The sequence below is a fragment of the Artemia franciscana genome, unplaced genomic scaffold (assembly GCF_032884065.1).
Source record: "Artemia franciscana unplaced genomic scaffold, ASM3288406v1 PGA_scaffold_89, whole genome shotgun sequence".
Taxonomy (NCBI): Eukaryota; Metazoa; Arthropoda; class Branchiopoda; order Anostraca; family Artemiidae; genus Artemia; species Artemia franciscana.
This window is the reverse complement of record NW_027062717.1, coordinates 1,532,504-1,552,612: the sequence shown is the minus strand read 5'-3', so window position 1 is coordinate 1,552,612 and position 20,109 is coordinate 1,532,504. Positions and strand designations below refer to the sequence as shown.

Here is a 20,109-nt window from a genome sequence, read left to right as displayed (position 1 = left end):
TAGCTCAATCCTATGTGTCTAAAAACATATCTATATTAAACTTCATGTTTTTGTCAAATTGCGTACCCTAAAAGGCATGTTGTTTTATAAACTATAATTCTCGTTTGGAAAGGTATTAGGCAGGGTGGGGTATCATCTCCTCCATTTTAATAATAACATTGTGCTAGAGGCCCAGAAGAAAGTTTAGATATCGTTCATTTTTTGAGGTCTTGATTTGTCATATTTAAATTGTGCTGACGACGTCCTGAACCTCAGTCGGACCATTTCTGGTATTTAGGAAAATTTTAATATTTTATGTTCCGAATATACGAAGATAGGGCTTGAGTTTAATGCTGAAAAGACTGAAGTTGTGTCAATTGGTATGCCACGCAATCAGCCCATCTCTGATATCGTTTGTCTTGATGGTCATCCTGTTAAGCTGTCGACAAGAATAAATTACCTCGGAGTAACCATTGGAAGTGACTTAAAGCATACCTGAGCACTTTTAGTAGAATTTCTAAGTGCAAAGCTTCACAAGGCATAGGGCTTGCTTGTTCCTTGCAAAGCACGCTATAAAAGAAGAATGCTTTCTAAAATTTATAACGCGTTTTCTGTGCCCCATTTGTTACCTTTTTCACCTATTTAGAATATTTCAGAACGTCAGATAGAGGAACTTGTCGGTAAAATTTCTTCGTTACGTCAAGTTCCTACTGGGTGTACCTCCCTGGGCCAAAAATTGGCGTATTCTTTCTTTGACTTTACCATTTACTTTCTTGGGACTTTCTTAAATTAATTTTGGTTGTACCCACCATGACAAGCATCATCTTGTGCTGTGAAAACAGCAGTAACATCTCATTGCTGTCTTGTTCCAAATATATTATACTTATATTTAGCACAATGCTTTTTTACCTTCATTTTTATGGCACTTGGTATTAACCAAGTGACATATACCGATCGCAAATTCTGTCGGTCGGTCTGTCAGTCTGTCTGTCCAGGTTTTGCTAGCTTATGCACTAGCCACTAGCTTCCAGATAAGCTAGGACGATGAAATTTGGCAGACCTATAAGGGACCTGACCAGATTAAATTAAAAATAGTCATTTCCTTGATTCAATAATATGGGGGTTGGGGGACGGTTTATTCGGAAAAATTAGAAAAAACGAGGTATTTTTAGCTTACGAACGGATAATTGGATCTTAGTGAAATTTGATATTTAAAAGGATATTGTGTCTAAGAGCTATTATTTTAAATCCTGACTAGATCCGGTTAGGTTGGGGGGATTTGGAAGGGGAAACCTACAATCTTGAAAAACGCTTCGAGTGGAGGGATCGGAATGAAACTTGGTGGGAAAATAAGCACAAGCCCTAGATACGTGATTGAGATAACCGGAACAGATCCGCTCTCCTTGGGGTAGTTGGGGGAGGGTTAATTTTGAAAAATTAGAAAAACTTCAGGTATTTTTAACTTACAAAGGAGTTATCGGATCTAAATGAAATTTAATATTTAGAAGGACCTCGTAACTCAGATCTCTTATTTAAAATTCCTACCGGATCCAGTGTTATTGAGGGGAGTTGGGGTGGGGGAAACGGAAATCTTGAAAAAAGCATAGAGTGGAGGGATCAGGCTGAAACTCGATGGAAAGAATAAGCACAAGTCCAAGATACGTAGCTGATACAATTGGATCGGATCCGCCTCTTTGGGAGAGCTGCTGTGGGGAAGGGGGTAATTTGGAAAAATTAGAAAAAATGAGGTATTCGTAATTTACGAACGGGAAATCAGATTACAATGAAATTTGATATTTAGAAGGAAATTGCGCTTCAGAGCTCTTATTCTGAATTCCGACCAGATTTAGTGACGTTGGCGGGAGTCGGAGGGGGAAACAGGAAGTCTTGGAAAACGTGAACATGGTGGTACCTTTATCTTACGAATGGGTGATCGGATCTTAATGAATCTTGATATATAGAAGGATCTTATGTCTCAGATGCTCCATTTTCGACATTGGGAAGAGTTGGAAGGGGAAGTCAGAAATCTTGGAAAACGCTTAGTGGAGGAATCGGTATGAGGCTTGATGGATAGAATAAGCAAATTTCGTAGATATGTGATTGACGTAACCGTACCAGATTCACTGTCATTGGGGGAGTTGGGGGAGGGGTTTAGTGGTTTGGCGAGTTTGGTGCTTCTGGACGTGCTAGGACGATGAATATTAGTAGGCGTGTCAGGGACCTGCACAAATTGACTTGATAAAGTCATTCTCCCCGATTCGACCATCTGGGGGGCTGAAGAGAGAGGAAAAATTAGAAAAAATGAGGCATTTTTAACTTACGAGTGGGTGATCGGATTTTGATGAACTTTGATATTTAGAAGGACCTCGTGTGTCAGAGCTCTTATTTTAAATCCCGACCGCCATTAATCCTCTGATTTTCCTTTTAAGTCAGTCCCTTGATTCTTAGAATTTTGCTAGAGCTCATGCCATATGAGCTCTTGACTCTTGGCTCTTCTGGCCTCATCACAAGTGCCATATGATCTCTTGGCTCTTGTTTTTTTTTTATTTTAGCTCCACTTTAATTAAATCAGAGATTGATGCAGTGAATAACTGCATCGTTCACTATAATTAAGTTATAGTTAAATCAAACACCACTTACGTTTTAGCTGAATCCCTAGTCAAGCTCTTCTTGGCAATGAGCAATCTTGGCCTTTCTCTAAAAAATGAAAAAGATATGACAAATGAGATAATGATAATAACAGATATAAAGGTAAAATAAAGTAGTTTATACTCGAAATCAATGCATAGGGAAATTATATCATAGGGGTAAATTTAGTTGTGAAATTGCTAAACTTACATTTGGAAATGGTTAAGTAAGGCCTATAGGGGGCAACTGCCCTATACCAAGGATAATTGTAATCTCCTGCTTGCAATAGAGGATATAGGTTTCAGCTAAGATTAAGATTAAGATGTCCCTGATATAATGGAAACCTGTTCCCGCAGAAAATTGAAACAAATCACTATGTTTTCGAATTTTTAATCTTTTTTTTTCAGAATAGTTGATTAGTCTGTGAAAGTGGCAAAAGAAAGTATATTTATTTTCCGTAAACTTCCGGTAATTTGATTTAAAATAGAAAAACAGGGTTATAGCAGTATATTTAGGATTTCAAAATCATTCGCATGGGCCTGAGAATGTTGGTGCTTTAGAGAAGCTAGGTATGAAAGAGAAGCTTAAAGAGTTCCGTGACCCTAAATTGGATCCATGGATCCAAAAAGAATCCAGTCCTATAATAATATATTTAGGATTTCAAAAGTCATTTGTATTATGAAACCATAACTGTCAGTCAAGCCACAATAAAAGGGAAAGCTTTAATACAAAACAATATCATTTTTAGGAAAAGCTGTTTAGCCTTTCAGTGTAACAGAGAGAAGCATGCTTTTGGACCAGAGAATGTTGGTGCTTTAGAGAAGCCGGGTATGAAAGAGAAGTTTAAAGAACCCCGTGACCCTAAATTAGATCCATGGATCCATTGGATCCAAGAAATATCCAGTCCTATAATAATATATTTAGGATGTCAAAAGTCATCAAACAGTTCGTGGTAACGAACTATAGTAAAGAGTGACCTGGCTCGATAGTAACCGAAACTCTAAAAAACTGAATTTTAATACCAATAGTTACATCTAAAGAATTGCATTTTAATGCTGATTTTAAATAAATAAGTTTCATCAAGTTTAGTCTTAGTTACGAGCCTGAGAAAATGTGCCTTATCTTAGAAAATAGGGGAGACACCCCTTAAAAGTCATAGAATCTTGACAAAATCAGACCATCAGATTTAGCGTATCATAGAACCTTAAAGTAGAAGTTTCAAACTCCTATCTATAAAAATGTGGAGTTTTTTTTTTGCCACAAGACTGATCACAGATGCGTGTTTATTTGTTTGTTTTTTGTTTTTGTTTTTTTCCCAGGGGTGATCATATCGACCCACTGGTTCTAGAACGTCGAGAGAGGGCTTATTCTAATGGAAATTAAAAGTTCAAGTGCCCTTTTTAAGTGACCAAAAAATTTAAGGGCACCTAGGCCTTCTCCCACGCTCATTTTTTCCCGAAGTCACCAGACTAAAATTCTGAGATATTCATTTTATTCAGCATAGTCGAAAAACTTGAAACGATGTCTTTGGGGACGACTTACTCCCCTACAGTCCACGTGGGGGGGGCTGCAAGTTATAGACTTTGACCATTGTTTTCACATAGTAATGGTTATTGGGAAGTGTACAGACACCTTCAGGGGTTTGTTTTTATTGGAGGGAGGGGTTGAGAGGAGGGTATTCACCGGGGGAACTTTACATAGAGGAATTTGTCATGAGGGAAGAGAATTTCCATGAAGGGGGTGCAGGATTTTTTTAGCATTTTTTTTCAAAGAGTAATGAAAAAATAAATATGAAAAAGGTTCTTCAACTGAAAGTAAGGAGCAGCTTCAAAACTTCAAATGAACAGAAATTATTACACGTATGAGGGGTTGACCTCTTCCTACTACCTTGCTCTTCACGTTAAAGTAATTTTATAATTTCAACTATTTAATCTAAGGCCTTTGTGATTCAGGGATCATTCTTAAGGTATTGGGACAGAATTTAAGCTTTAGTGTAAAGAGCGAGGTATGGACGAGGAGGCGAACCCCCACATATAGGTAATAAAACATACGAATATAGAAGTTCGTTATGTAAGTTAATTCATAAGTTACGTATATTTTTACAAATAAAAACGTCCGTAAAATTAAAAGTTATAGTTGCCTTTTTAAGTAACCAGAATATTAGAGGTTATCTAGGCCTACTCCTCCGCTCCTTTTTCACTTCGTCCAATCGAAACTATGAGAAGGCCATTTAGCCAAAAAAATAAATCAATATGCAAATTTCGTTTTAATTACTCATGTGCGGAGAGCCAAAATCAAAACATGCATTAATTCAAAAACGTTCAGAAATTAAATAAAAAAACAAGTTTTTTTTAACTGAAAGTAAGGAATGACATTAAATCTTAAAACGAACAGAAATTACTCCGTATTTGAAAGGGTTGTTACCTCCTCAACGCCCCTTTCTTTACACTAAAGTTTTTTGTTGTTTTTTCTTTTAAGTAGAGTTCAGAGAAAGAGTCAAACTTTAGCATAAAGAGCGTGGTGTTAGGAGGGAACAGCCCCTTTCATTTACGGAGTAATTTCTGTTCGTTTTGAGTTTTAATGTCACTCCTTACTTTAAGTTAAAAAAACTTGTTTTTTATTTAATTTGCATTACGAAACCTTAACGGTCAGTCAAGCCACAACAAAAGGGAAAGCTTTAATACAAAATAATATCATTTTTAGGAGAAGCTGTTTAGCCTGTCAGTTTGACAGAGAGAAGCATGCTTTTGGACCAGAGAGTGTTGGTGCTTTAGAGAAGCTGGGTATGAAAAAGAAGTTTAAAGAACCCCGTGACCCTAAAATGGATCTGTGGATCCAATGGAACCAAAAAGAATCCAGTACTATAACAATATATTTAGGATTTCAAAAGTCATTTGCATTATGAAACCATAACTGTCAGTCAAGCCACAACAAAAGGGAAAGCTTTAACACAAAATAATATCATTTTTCAGGAAAAGCTGTTTAGCCTGTCAGTGTGACAGAGAGAAGCATGCTTATGGACCAGAGAATGTTGGTGCTTTAGAGAAGCTGGGTATGAAAGAGAAGTTTAAAGAGCCCCGTGACCCCAAAATGGTGGAGCGCTACGCTTGGATCCCTGCGGGTCTTTCTGTTGACAATGTGAGTAACAATATAGCTTAAAATGGGCTAAAGCATCTCATTAGATATGTTTCATTGATGCAAACAAATAATCAACTACTCTTTTAACCAGTATGTTGGTAAGTAATAGTAAAACAGTAAAAGAAGTCCCCATATATCATTTAAGCCCCCCCCCCCCTTCAAACAAGGTCTCAGGATGTGCCAACTGAAAACGATAAAATTTAGTCTTTAAAAAGCTCACACATCAAATGGCATTCAGGAACATTAAATCTTTCAATATTACCATTCAAAATATTTTGCATATTTGGAAATGTGAGAAGAAGAAAGATATATTATAATTATTTTAGAATTAGCACTTGATCTCTGCTAATATGTATTAAGGTATGATTTACGAGCCAAAAACTAGACAAGTATCATAAAAGCGCAATATGATATGTACAGAATATTTTAGGCAGCCAAAGCTTAAACTAATTTTTCAATCACCTTAGGGCTGCACTTCCCCTCTCTATGGCTGTTGAGGGGGATAGTTTCTTTCAAATTTCAAATGCCTCTTCATATATAAAAAAGAGCTGGATAACCAGAATCTATTCCCAAAACATAAACGCTTTGTTTCTTTTGAAGTTTCTTCGTTTGGTCTAGGGTTGAAATTCTGATAGTAGTACTTCCTCATAACTAGATTCAGATAACATCAAGACTTTTTTCTAATGCATTCCAATCACGTAAAACTCGCTCTGAAGTCTATTGAGTCTTAGAAATGGTTTTAGACATTTACACTTAAAAAAAAACGCCCCTCCATGCAGAAAATATCCCGTTACGGAAAATAGCCCTCCGGAAAATCCCCCCACCCGTGGAAAATAACATTTTTCAAACTTAGAATTTTAATTTGATTTTTTTTTTGGTTTCGTAGAAAAGTGCTAAGGAAAGGGAAAAAGAGAATTTACACACCATACATATCTTAAAAGCTTAACATCCTAAGTATCTTAAAAAAACAACCGCAAATATATTTTTGTTGAAAAGACTTCCTAATGAACTACTGCAATTTTTGTCAGTAGAGGCCACCAAATTAAAAGAAAGAAGGCAAAAAAATATCAAATTTATGCTAAAACACATGGCACCAAAAAGTTTAAGAAGGTTTTGCTTTCTTTCGTAGGATAGTTGGCTTTTGAAACCATCAAATTCTCATTGTTTACGTTTTTATGGACAAAAGAGTTTTCAAATTCTACGAGTTTTTTTCTCATCTTCCAAGTGTAAAACTACCAAAAATTACCATTGATAAATTAATAAAACCCATGACAAACAGAAATTACAATTGATAAACTAGTTAAACTCAGATCGAACAAAATTTAAAAGAAGTAGGGCTGACAAACCCCATCTTCTGAAGACCAGAATATAATTTGCACTTTACTAAAAAAAAAGAAAAACAATCAACAACTTGTATTGTCAGTTTAATATACATATTCTGATATTTGTTCCTTATAGTCATTAAATAAATTAAACATTTTTTTTCAACTAAAGTAAGGAGCGATATTAAAACTTAAAATGAGCAGAAATTACCCCGTATATGAAAGGAGCTGTTCCCTCCTCAACGCCCCGCTTTTTACGCTAAAGTTTGACTCTTTTTCTCAACTCTACTTTTTAAAACAGTAAAAACTTTAGCGTAAAGAGCAGGGCGTTGAAGAGGGAACAGCCGTTTTCATATACGAGGTAATCTCTGCTCATTATAAGTTTTAATGTTGCTCCTTACTTTCAGTTAAAAAAAACTTGTTATTTTTATTTAATTTCTGAACGTTTTTTAATTAATCCATGTTTTGATTTCGACTTTCCGCAGATGAATAATTAAAGCGAAATTTGCATATTTATTTATTTGGCTAAATGGCTTTCCATAGTTTTGATCGAATGATTTTGAGAAAAAAGGACGGGGGAGGAGGCCCAGTTGCCCTCCAATTTTTAGGGTTCTTAAAAAGGTAACTAGAACTTTTAATTTTTTAAGAAAGTTTTCATTAGTAAAAGATACAGGTAACTTACGAATTAGCTTACGTAACACGCTTCTAAATTCGTATGTTTTTATTACGTATATGAGAGGGTTCGCCCACTCGTCAAGACCTCGCTCTTTACACTAAAGCTTACATTTTTTCCCCTGAATCACAAAGGCCGTAGAATAAATAGTTGAAATTACTAAAAATACTTTAGCGTAAAGAGTGAGGTATTAGGAGGAGGTGAACCCCTTATATGCTTAATATTTTCGGTCGTTTAATATTTTAATGCTACTCCTTACTTTCAGTTGAAAAAACTTTTTCATATTTATTTTTTCATTGTTTTTTTTAATAATGCTAGAAAATACTGCGCCCCCTTCATGGAAATCTTCTTCCCCCATAAAAAATTCCTCCATCGAAAGCTTTCCCCACATAACCCGCTCTTCCCAACCTCTCCTCCCAACCAAAAAATCACCCTGAAAACGTCTTTACACTTCCCAATAACCATTAATATATGCAAACACTGGTCAAAGTTTTTAACTTGCAGCCCCTCCCATGGGGATTGCGGGGGAGTAAATCGTCTCAAAGACATAGTTATAAGGTTTTTCGACTAAGTTGAATAAAATGGCAATCTCGGAATTTTGATCCGACGACTTTGGGAAAAAATGAGTGTAGGAGAGGGCCTAGGTGCCCTCCAATTGTTTTGGTCACTTAAAAAGGGCACTATAACTTTTGATTCCCGTTCAAATGAGCCCTCTAGCAAAATTCTAGGACCCTTGGGTCGATACAATCACCCCTGCGAAAAAGAAAAAAAAAATAAACACGCATCCGTGATTTGTCTTCTGGCAAAAAATACAAAATTCCACATTTTTGTAGATAGGAGCTTGGAACTTGTACAGTAGGGCTCTCTGGTACGCTGAATCTGATGCCGTGATTTTCGTTAAGATTTTATGAATTTTATGTGGTGTTTCCCCCTATTTTCTAAAATAGGGCAAATTTTCTCAGGCTCGTAAATTTGGATGGGTAGGACTACGCTATATGAAACTTATATATTTAAAATCAGCATTAAAATGTAATTCTTTTGATGTAACTATTGGTATGAAAATTCCCTTTTTTAGATTTTTGGTTACTATTGAGCCGGGTCGCTCCTTACTACAGTTCATTACCACGAACTGTTTGATAATTCTTCCTTAGTTATTGATGTAAAAAAATATACATAATATACATAATTATATATATATATATATATATATATATATATATATATATATATATATATATATATATATATATATATATATATATATATATATATATACGTCAGATACGTAATATTTTCCGTTTGTTTTAAGTTTTGATGTTGTTCCTTACTTTCAGCTGAAAAACTTGTTTTTTCAAATTTAATTTTTGATCGTTTTTAATTAATACCGAGAAATCCAGCTGCCCCTCTGTGAAAAATTCCTAACCTTTACGAAAACTTCCTCCGAGGAAAGTTCTTTTTACGTCAATACCCCCACCCTCACCTATCCCTACTGGGGAAATTCCCCCCAGATAATTCCATTCTAGCTGAAAATTCCACACACAAAATTTGTTTCGGAAGAACTCACGTGAAGAATTCTTTTTAGCTCACTTTCATTTGAAAAAGACTTTAGTTTCTGATTCTTTTTTAAAATCATGCCGGTAATCCCCTCCTTTGTGGAAAATTTGTCCAGCATAAAGCCAGTAAAATGGTATTTTTCAGCAAAAGTTTCTGTTTTGGTGTGGGGGAGGGGTACAAAAGAAACTTCAAAATGCATCAAAAATGTGAAATCGATATCTTATCCCTTATGATTTCCGGGAATATTTCTGGTTTCCACTGTTATTATGAAAGTAAAAAAAAAAACATTGAAACCCAAAAATGAGCAGAATTTATTCTATATAAGAGGAGGACTTCCCCCTTCCTCATCCACACCTCCACCTCATGGTTGTAGAAACCTCGGAGTGTTCTCATTAGAACAGAAATTGAAAGTTATAGTCCTTTTTTTTAAGGTCCAAAGGTATTGGAAACCAAACAGCAGTGTAGGGGTGGTATTTTCTAGAGGCGAGGAGATTTCTGAAGAGGGATTTTCTGAGGAGTATTTTCTGCAGGGATATTTTCCACGGGTTTATTTTCCGCAGTGATTTTCCAGGGGTATTTTCTGTATGTGTTTGGGGGGGGGTATTTTCCATTTGGGATAGTTTCCACTGAGGGGGGGGGGAATTTTCCATTTGGGATAGTTTCCACTGAGGAGGACTTCCCCCTTCCTCATCCACACCTCCACCTCATGGTTGTAGAAACCTCGGAGTGTTCTCATTAGAACAGAAATTGAAAGTTATAGTCCTTTTTTTTAAGGTCCAAAGGTATTGGAAACCAAACAGCAGTGTAGGGGTGGTATTTTCTAGAGGCGAGGAGATTTCTGAAGAGGGATTTTCTGAGGGGTATTTTCTGCAGGGATATTTTCCACGGGTTTATTTTCCGCAGTGATTTTCCAGGGGTATTTTCTGTATGTGTTTGGGGGGGGGGTTATTTTCCATTTGGGATAGTTTCCACTGAGGGGCATTTTCTGGGGTGGTTTTCTGAGGGTATTGTTCGTGAAGGGAGATACTTTACACGGGGATCATTTTCCGACGGATACTTTCCAGTGGGGGGGGGGGTATTTTCCGTGGAGGTATATTTTCGTGGGGGGGGTTGTTTCCTAGGGTGTGGTATTTTCTGGGGTGTATTTTTCGCGGGGAGTATTTAAAGGGTGTATTTTAAGGTTTGTTTTTCGGTAGGGGTATTTTCACAGTCAGGACATTTTTCTTGGGGGGGGGGGGTATTTTTCGTGGGGTATATTCTTCAAGGGGTTATTTTCTGCGGAGGGTATTTTCCGCCGGGGTTATTGTTCAAGGGTATTTTCCGCATGGTATTTTTCGCAGTGGGTATTTTCTGTTGGGGTATTTTCTGGGGGGGGGTTATTTTCCACGTGGGGAAGGTGTCGGGGGAGTGTATTCCACTGGGACTAATTTTTTTGTGGGAGGGGGTAAATGCCAGCCATCCTTAGAAATACCCTCCATCGCCTTCCGAAGGTTCTCTCAGAAATAATTATAAATATTTAGCTCAAACGAAATGGGGGAAAAGAGGGCGTAGGGTAGGGGTAAGTGGCCCTTCAATCTTTTTGGTCACTTAGAAAGGGCATGAAACTTACATAAATTTACATTCAAATGAGCCCTTTCCTGATCTTGTAAGACTATTGATTCCGTCCAATCACCCCTGGGAAGAACAAAATAAAATAAGTAAACACGCATCTGTGATCTTTCATCTGGCAAAAAGTAAAAAGTCCACATTTTCGCAGGTGGGAACTTAAAACTTTTAAACCAGGGTTCCCCGATACGGTTTATCTGATGGTGTGATTTTCAGCAAGTAAAAATCACTCGATGAAAATCAGCAAGTTTCTTGAGTTTTTGGGAATGTATCCCCCTTTCTGGAAGATCAGACAAATTTTATCAGGCTCGTATCTTTTCAAGAGTAGTATTAAAATTAATGAAGTTCGTTACCACAAACTGTTTGATTAAGGGCGATATGAAAAATCAATATTTGTTTATCATCAAATAGTTCGTGGTGACGAATTGTAAGTAAGGAGCGACTTCGCTCAATAGTAACTTACACTCTACAAAACTAAATTTTAATATCAGTAGATACATCGAAAGAATCAGCTTATTATGCTGATTCTAAATATATAAGATTCATCAAGTTTAGTGTCACCTATCAAAAGTTACGCGCCTAAGACAAATTTGCCCGATATCAGATATGAGATATACATTTAGTAAAAAAGAAAACAAACACTATTCGCCATTTTGGAAGGTTTGGAATTATTGTTTGGAAGGGCAAGCGAGGCTATCACCCTCAGGTAATTAAAACCACATTCATATCACGCTACTCAAAACAAAATAAACTCAACTGATAAAGGAAGAAAGGAAAAAAGAGAAAGAGGAAAAGACAAGAAGAGGACAGAAAAAACAATTAACAGCAAAATAAATCAGGGAAATACCTTGAATAGAATGACAACCTGGAGCGGGCTTAACATCCAAATCGCTCACGAGATGAACGCATTGAAATAAAATACAAGTTGAAATAAGTAAATAAATAATAAATAATACGAGTTGAAATAAATAAATCAAACTTTCACAATTTGAAATAGGGGGGGGGAATACTCCGAAAAATTCAAGGAATCTAAATGAAAATCAAATCTTCATTTTCAGCATACCAGAGAACCGTTCTCTGGCTCTCTGGTATGCTATAAAGCTCTTTTCGTATATAAAGCTCTTTATGTATATAAAGCTCTTTACGCTGAAGTTTGATTCTTTCTCTTAAATCTATTTTTAAAACAGTTAGAAACTTTACGTAAAGAGCGGGGCGTTGCGGAGGAAAAGTCCCTTTCATATACAGAGTAATTTCTATTCATTTTAAGTTTTAATGTTGCTCCTTACTTTCATTTTAAAAAAACTTGTTTTTTTATTTAATTTCTGGGCGTTTTTGAATTAATGCATGTTTTGATCTTGTCTCTCCGCACATAAATAATTAAAACGAAATTTGCATATTCATTAATTGCAATTAATCGGAAGATTTTGAGAAAAAAGGAGCGAGGGAGGAGGCCTAGTTGTCCTCCAAGTTTTTGATTTCTTTAAAAAGCAACTAGAACTTTTAATTTTTTACAACCGTTTTCATTGGTAAAAAATATACGTAACTTACGTAACGACCTTCTATATTCGTATGTTTTTATTGCGTATATGAGGAGGTTCAACCCTCGTCGATACCTCACTCTTTACACTAAAGCTTAGATTTTGTCCCAATTCCTTAAGAATGACCTCTGAATCACAGAGGCCGTAGAATAAATAGTTGAAATTACTAAAAATACGTTAGCGTAAAGAGTGAGGTATAACGAGGAGGTAAACCCCTCATATGCGTAATAATTTTTATTCGTTTTAAGTTTTAATGCTGCTCCTTACTTTCAGCTGAAAAAACTTTTCATATTTATTTTTCCATTGCTTTTTCAAATTATACTAGAAAATCCTGCGCCCCCTTCATTGAAATTATCCTCCCCCATGAGAAGTTTCTCCATGGAAATATCCTCCCATGTAACCCCCCCCCCCCCCCCTTCAACTCTCCCCCCTAAACCAAAAAATCCCCCTGAAAACGCCTATACACTTCCCAGTAACCATTACTATATGTAAACACAGGTCAAAGTTTGTAACTTGCAGCCCCTCCCACTGGGACTGCGGGGGAGTAAGTCGTCCCTAAAGACATAGTTATTAGCTTTTTGACTATGTTGAATAAAATGGCGATCTCAGAATTTTGATCCGGTGACTTTTGGAAAATGAGCGTGGGAGGGGGCCTAGGTGCCCTCCAATTTTTTTGGTCACTTAAAAAGGGCAGTAGAACTTTTAATTTCTTTTAGAATGAGCCCTTTCGCGACATTCTAGGACCACTCAGTCGATACGATCACCCCTGGGAAAAAAAACAAAAAAAACAAACAAAAAACAAACAAATAAATATGCATCCGTGATTTATCTTCTGGTAAAAAATGCGAAATTCCACATTTTTGTAGATAGGAGCTTGAAACTTCTACAATAAGGTTCTCTCATACGCTGAATCTGATGGTGTGATTTTCGTTAAGATTGTATGACTCTTAGGGGGTGTTTCCCCCTATGTTTTAAAATGAGGCAAATTTTCTCAGGCTCGTAACTTTTGATGGGTATAACTGATCTTGATAAACTTATATATTTAAAGTCAGCATTAAAATGCAATTCTTTTGATGTAACTATTGGTATCAAAATTTCATATTTAGAGTTTCGGTTACTATCGAGCTGGGTAGCTCCTTACTGCAGTTCGTTACCACGAACTGTTTGATATATATAAATATATATATATATATATATATATATATATATATATATATATATAAAAAGGGGACCTCGTGAAGCGCCCAAAGTTTCTATTTGAATGGCTTTGAAGTTAAATTATTAAGTTTTGGAAAAAGCGAACATAGATTTAAAAGGTTAAATTAAAAAAAACATGGTTTTTTCTCCCCTTCCCCCAAAAAACTTTTTCCCTGACTACTTCTCGTACAAGGGTGGTCATACAAACGTTAGAGAGGGGCTCGTTTTAGATAGCAATTTTTTTTCCAAAATAGTCTAAAAGTTTAATCAATATGGCTCCGGAGATGGTATGATCCTTACTGCTCCTGGGTCAAGGGCCATAAATGACACAAAATGCCAATTGTTTGCGATAAAATCTTATTATGAAAAAAAAGGGGGGCTTGCTTAATGTTGGACTTGTAATTGTCATATTGCTTTCAGGTATTAATATCTATATTAAAAGCATTAAAACTATTGTTGTGGATGGGGGCAGGGGTAAATCAAATGGGGTAATTCAGCGGTAAACAATATCCAGTTCACTGAAGTAGTATATCTGTATTATCTTGGGAACGGCTTGGATTTGGAAGCTAAGACTAAAGGTATTTTTATGGTAACTAAGAGGGAATATAGGGCAATGGAACCTGAAATTTTTAAGTTAGAAGGAGAGAGAAAAGCGAAAATAATTTTATTTCTAATTCACCAATTTTTATTTTCTTTTTGCACTATAAGCTCCTATGCGATTTGAAAATTATGCATACTTTAATAGCAAGGCATATCAAGAGACGCTATGCTTTTCGAGTTTCTAAGAATTGCGCGTTTGTAATATCTCACAGACACTTTGGGTATCAATTTGAATCTTTTAGGAAACTTTCAGTTCGGGGGAGTAAAGAAAAAACTATTTCTTTGAGGATAAGCTGTGGCTGAATCAAAAGACAGCGTATATTTATGCAATTTTTTCACCCATCATCCTTTCAAAATCTTCGGAACAGCTCAGGGGATAGTGTTTAAACTGATAGGTCATCAAAATAATATTTCTGCAACACATTAAGAGTTTCTTGGTAAATGAAGTTGAAAGTCTCAAGCAATCCTAAGGAAAGAAAGGAAGAGGTTCTCGTAAATAAATTTTAAACGTTGGGTTTGGGGAGGGAAAGGGGCTAAAAAAAATTTCTGTTCCATCAAAGTGTTCTAGCGCAGCGAACTCCTAATTAATAGGCGAATATTAATAAAAATTAACAGCTAACTAAATTTAATGCATCCTCAAAAATAATTACATATTTACTTCACATTGATAGCTTTCTAATGATTTGATTAAACTTTATTTTTTCTGTTCGTAAAAATTTGTATTTTTTGTATATTATGTTAAAAATATTCTTCATTTGCCTGATTATAAGCTATCAAAATATAAACTTCACTGTTACTAACTCTTATCTTTTCATGCTTTGGTAGAGTAAACATTTATAATGACCTCAGAATCTTAAGAAACAGTTTTGAATGTTTGCTTTTTGTCAATAATAGAAGTCATTAGTTTTTTGACAGAAATGTTTTACACTATTTTAAAGGCCAAAAACTTGACTTTTACCAGATCTAGATATTAAATCAATAAAAAGATAAGAAAAACTTCGTAGCTCGCATTTGTGTCTGACTCGTTCACCTTTCTGTTCTTCCAAACTTTTTTCAACTGTGTAGATGGTGACCGGTCCCTTAGAAAATACCCGTGCAGACCCCCCCCCCCTGGAAAATACTTCTTAGTGGAAAGCCTCTACATAGGAAACACCCCACGGAAAATACTCCTCCCCCACAGAAAATACCCCTTGAAAATACCTCCCCACTGGAAATATTTCACGTGGAAAATCCTCCTTCAGAAAATACTCCCTGGAAAATACCCCCCCCCACTCTGCGGCTGTTTGGCCACCAATCCCTTCCAAATTATAAAAAGTGAATTAAACTCGCAGTTTCTGATCTAATGAGTACCCTCCGAAGTTTCTGCGAACATGAGGTAAAGTTTTGGATATGAAAATGGCAGTCCTCCTTCAATACGTAATAAATTCTGCTCATTTTGTGGTTGAATGTTACTCTTTAATTTCATAATAACAACGTAGACCATAAATACTCCGAGAAATCATAAAAAGAGTAGATATCAATTTCATGTTTTTGATACGTTTTTAAAAGCTTCTTTTGTACCCTCCCCCAGTCCCCTCAACTGAAAATTCTCATAACGGCTCTGGGGGGTCATAAATCAACCAGCTCACCCTCCCCTCGTCTGTCTCTTAGAACTAGTTCTGTATTTATCTGATTGCTCAATGAGAGCTGGAATTTTTTAGCATCAAGATGCGCCCTGTGAGGTATCTCCCTCCCTCCCAACTACAAAACAATCAGAGAACCCCATTGTAGCAGTTTAAGTGCCTTTTTAGTTTTGACATATTTTGTCAAACTGAGATGTCGAGGATCTTTAAAGTCAATTCGATTTATCGATATTCCCTGTCTGCTTTTCTGTTTCTTATTTGGTTTTTGAGCTACTGAGGAATCTCTAAATTTTCTCAATTATATTAAAATTTTCTAGAATACGTCAGAAATCTCAACTTTCTTAATCGTTTAAATAGTCGGAATGGTTTGCTGTTATTATCAAAAAGAATTTGCTCAAATTGGTTCCTAGACAAAAAAGGTGCAAAAACAAAGTTTTCCTAGTTGTACCAGTTTGCAGCTAGACTGCAGCAACTCAAAAGGCATTTGACATATTTTGTCAAACTAAGAGTTAAACATCTTTAAACTCAATCCGATTTATCGATGTTTCCAGTTTGTTATACTTTCTCTTATTTGGTTCTTTGGTTACTGAGTAGTCTGTACATTTTCCCCAAATATATTAAAAATTTTCTAGAATAAGTTAGAAATCTTGACTATCTGGTTGGTCTACAAAATTGGAGTGATCAGCTTTTAGTTTTGAAAAAATTTTGCTGCATATTGGTTTCTAGACAAAAAAAAAAATAAAAACAAACCTTAATAATAAAATCATTAATCTAGAAGTTTGCAGCTCGACTTCGGTAACTAAGAAGGCACATGACATATTGTGTCAAAATGAAATTTCGAGCATCTTTAAAGTGAATTCGATTCATCGATATTTTCTGTTTTTCTGTTTCTTATTTGGTTTTCGAGTTACTGAGAAGTCTCTACATTTTCTCAAAATATATTTTAAATTTTCTAGAATACGTCAGAAACCTCAACTTTCTTAATCTTCAAAATAATTGGAGTGTTATGATGTTGAGATCAAAAGAGTTTTGCTGCAAATTGGTTTAAATTACTTCTAAATAAAGTTATTATTCCACTATTTTACAGCTCGACTGCAGCAACTCAGAAGGCTTATAACATTTGTTGTCAAACTGGGATATCAAATATCGTTAGACTAAATACGGTTTTGAATTTTTCAGTCTATTTTCCTGCATCTTATTTCACTCTCTAATTACTGAAAAGCTTCTAGATTTTCTCAAAATAGGTTTGGAATTTTCTTAAATACGCTAGAAACTTCGATTTTCTAGTAAATACATATTTTTGGAAGTTGTTTGTCTGAAACTAATAGATTTTTGCTGCATTTGACTGGTAAAAAAGAATAGAAAATTTCCTAATACAAATCCACATTTAAACACTTCCTAGTCAAAATCCCATGCTACCTCTTTGTAGCTTGGCATCCTTAATGACTAAGGCAATTTGTTAAAATACTTTGTGAAACCAAAATTTGTAGCCTACTCCTTTAAATTCAACTTAATTGTTCAATTGTGTTTAGCCGTTTCTTGCGTCTCATTTTTTGTTCTCCACTTACCAAAAAGTTTATATTGCCCCAAAGTAATATAAGATAAGATTTTATTTCAAAAAAGCGCTATCACAAGCCAAAAGGGGCCAAATTCGCACTTTAGTGTTAGTACAAAATTAAAGAATTGCAATCAATAAAAAGTCAAATGATAAAAACTCGTAAAGTTAAAACAGGTAAAACAAAATTAAACAAAAGACTATCTAGCAAGTAATACAAAATACGCAATTGAAAAATAAACATTAAAACTCTAAGATAAAAGTAGAGTGAAAAGGGGGGGGATTGATTTAAAATTTCAACTATATGAGGGTTTGAACGTTCTTCTATATCTTTCAGTGGAAACTCTTATTGGGGCAATAAGTGGGATTTTTCTTGAAGCAAAAGTTGGGGGCGAGTTTAGGGGGGGGGGTAAATGATCACTAGAGAAAAATGAAGTAGTACGAGGGTTAATTAGATTTTAAGCTTCCCAAAATAGATTAGAAATCTTCAATTTATAATTCATGGAAAAGAGATTGAGCCTTTTCCATATAACACCAAATTTTGTTGTGGTATTTTAATCCATAGTGGAAAAAAAACACACAAAATACCCTTGCTAATAAAATTCAAAATGCCCAAATAATTATACCATGTGATTTAATGCTCTCCTATTTTCAGCTCTCCTCTCCGTGTAAAGATTTGTAATATGACATATTTGAATTATTCCTTCCCAACTTATTGAAATCCATCAACCACTTTAATCCAAAATACATCAAAAAATTAACATTAAAAAACACGTCGAAAGAATTTTCTCGATATTTATTTTCTAAGCTAAGAAGTATCAGGATTTTCCTTGTCTTATTTTATCAGCAAAGTCAAGAAACATTTCCTATTTTTGTCTTATTTTACCAGCAAAGTCAAGAAACATTTCCTATTTTTTTCAGTTTCATAGTTTATTTTCATGTTCATAAGTGGGATTTTCACCATTTCCATGGGTTTTCCACTCAGATTCAACTTCATTTCAACAAAATATTATTATGTTGTTGCTAAACTTGAGAAGTATCCTGCTCTTTTTTATCATGTTTGTATGGATACATATATATATTGAGATTCGTTTTGTTTGTTGTATGTACGCATCGTATCTTAAGATTTTCTGAAAAAATCTGCCCCTCTTCTATTCCCAGTGAAATTTATTTTTTTGGTCGTACCTGTCCTAAAAGTGAATTTACCCCACATGAAAAAACGATTAAAATAAGAATTATGTATGCAAATTTGGAGGCTAAGGGTATCCAAGTCTCCAACTTCAAAACGCTTACAGTTTTTCTATAATTGTCTATGTTGTTTTTTAATATACACGTCTTTCGTCTTATTCACAACCCCAACCCATTCTTTAGTGAACATTGCTTAATCTAGAAGTTCCTTTATTACATTGTTACCCCAGAACAACTATCTTGGAACTTATTTTTTTAATATGGTTACATGATGATTTTTTAATCTATACTTAATTAAGCTTTTCTAGTTATTCGATGTTTCTTATTTCGTCCTTGTATTTCGTCCTTGTAATCAACAAACAATTTATAATTATTCCAAGTTCCTTGTCACCCACACATGCCACATTTTATCAAGCAAAATTTTGTTACGGGAAATATCATACTGAACTGTATTTCTAAACCTGAAAGGTATCCTTATTTCTTGTATTGTTTGTGACGCTCATGTTGATTTATTTATGCTGCTTGTTTTAATAACCTTGTCCCCTTTTCATATTAGCTAATTGTGGTTACTTATTCTGCTTAAAATGGCTTGTATTACATAACATTTTTTAGTTAGGCTGGGAACCAAAAGTTCTTTATACAAGGTTTTAGATGTAGATAAACACATAAAAACAGGTTTTGTTCTTTTCACTGACAAAATTTCGAGCAAAAGAGGCACTAAGGCTTGGTTTAAATTTTCTTGTTTTTTTTTTACTGACTCAAAAATTTCACACAACAGCCAATGAGGTTGCATATTAAAAGGTGTGGTTTTATGACCTCTCCTTCCGGCATATGTAGAAGGAATAAAATGATTAGCTGAATACATAACAGAAATGTACTATGTATTGTTTAATGCATCTCAAACTTTTTGAAATTTAAAATCCATAAGGCTACTTTTCGGTTTTTTTTTCCTTTTTTTTGTATAAGTAGGTCTATTTTAAAAATGACTTCTCGACATGATCAAATCAAACGAGCAAAAATGTGGATGAAATCAGACAATGAACATTGCCAATAATAAAATGTTACGTTTAAAACTCAATAAGCACATCAAAATTGCGATTCCGGGTTCTGAATATAACTTTACTCCTCAATAATTAATTCCAATAATTACAGTGGGCGAAAGTACTTACACACTGTGTATAATATTATAGTGCATTTTAGTGGCATTTGATACTCTAAAAATTATTTTGCTAGCGTCAGCCACGGCTGACCATTTAAAGACAAAGGGTCCTTTAGTGGACTTTTCTAACACAACAGGGAATTCTCGAAGCTGCCAAACTACCCAAATGAATTTTTTTCTTAAGTTTTAGTTAGAATTGAAAGGGTATCATGAGTAGTGTCAACTATTCGTAAATGTAATAAGAGGATAGTTTAAAATAAAAAAAATAAATATTTTGCTAATTGTTAAGCATAGATCTGTCTATCCAATGTACCTACAGCACCTAGATAATACAATTTTTGTGTTCGCAAG

General features: G+C 35.0%; 1 protein-coding gene across 2 annotated transcripts in view; it reads left to right on the top strand.

Annotated features, from left to right (window-relative positions):
* LOC136042256 (prickle planar cell polarity protein 3-A-like) overlaps window positions 1-20,109 on the top strand; it is a 236,940-nt gene that overhangs the window by 75,931 nt on the left and 140,900 nt on the right. For both annotated transcript variants that reach the window (XM_065727202.1, XM_065727201.1), the window contains one exon: window positions 5,580-5,745. In XM_065727202.1, coding sequence (XP_065583274.1) covers window positions 5,580-5,745 — 166 coding nt within the window. The remainder of the gene's footprint in view (window positions 1-5,579; window positions 5,746-20,109) is intronic.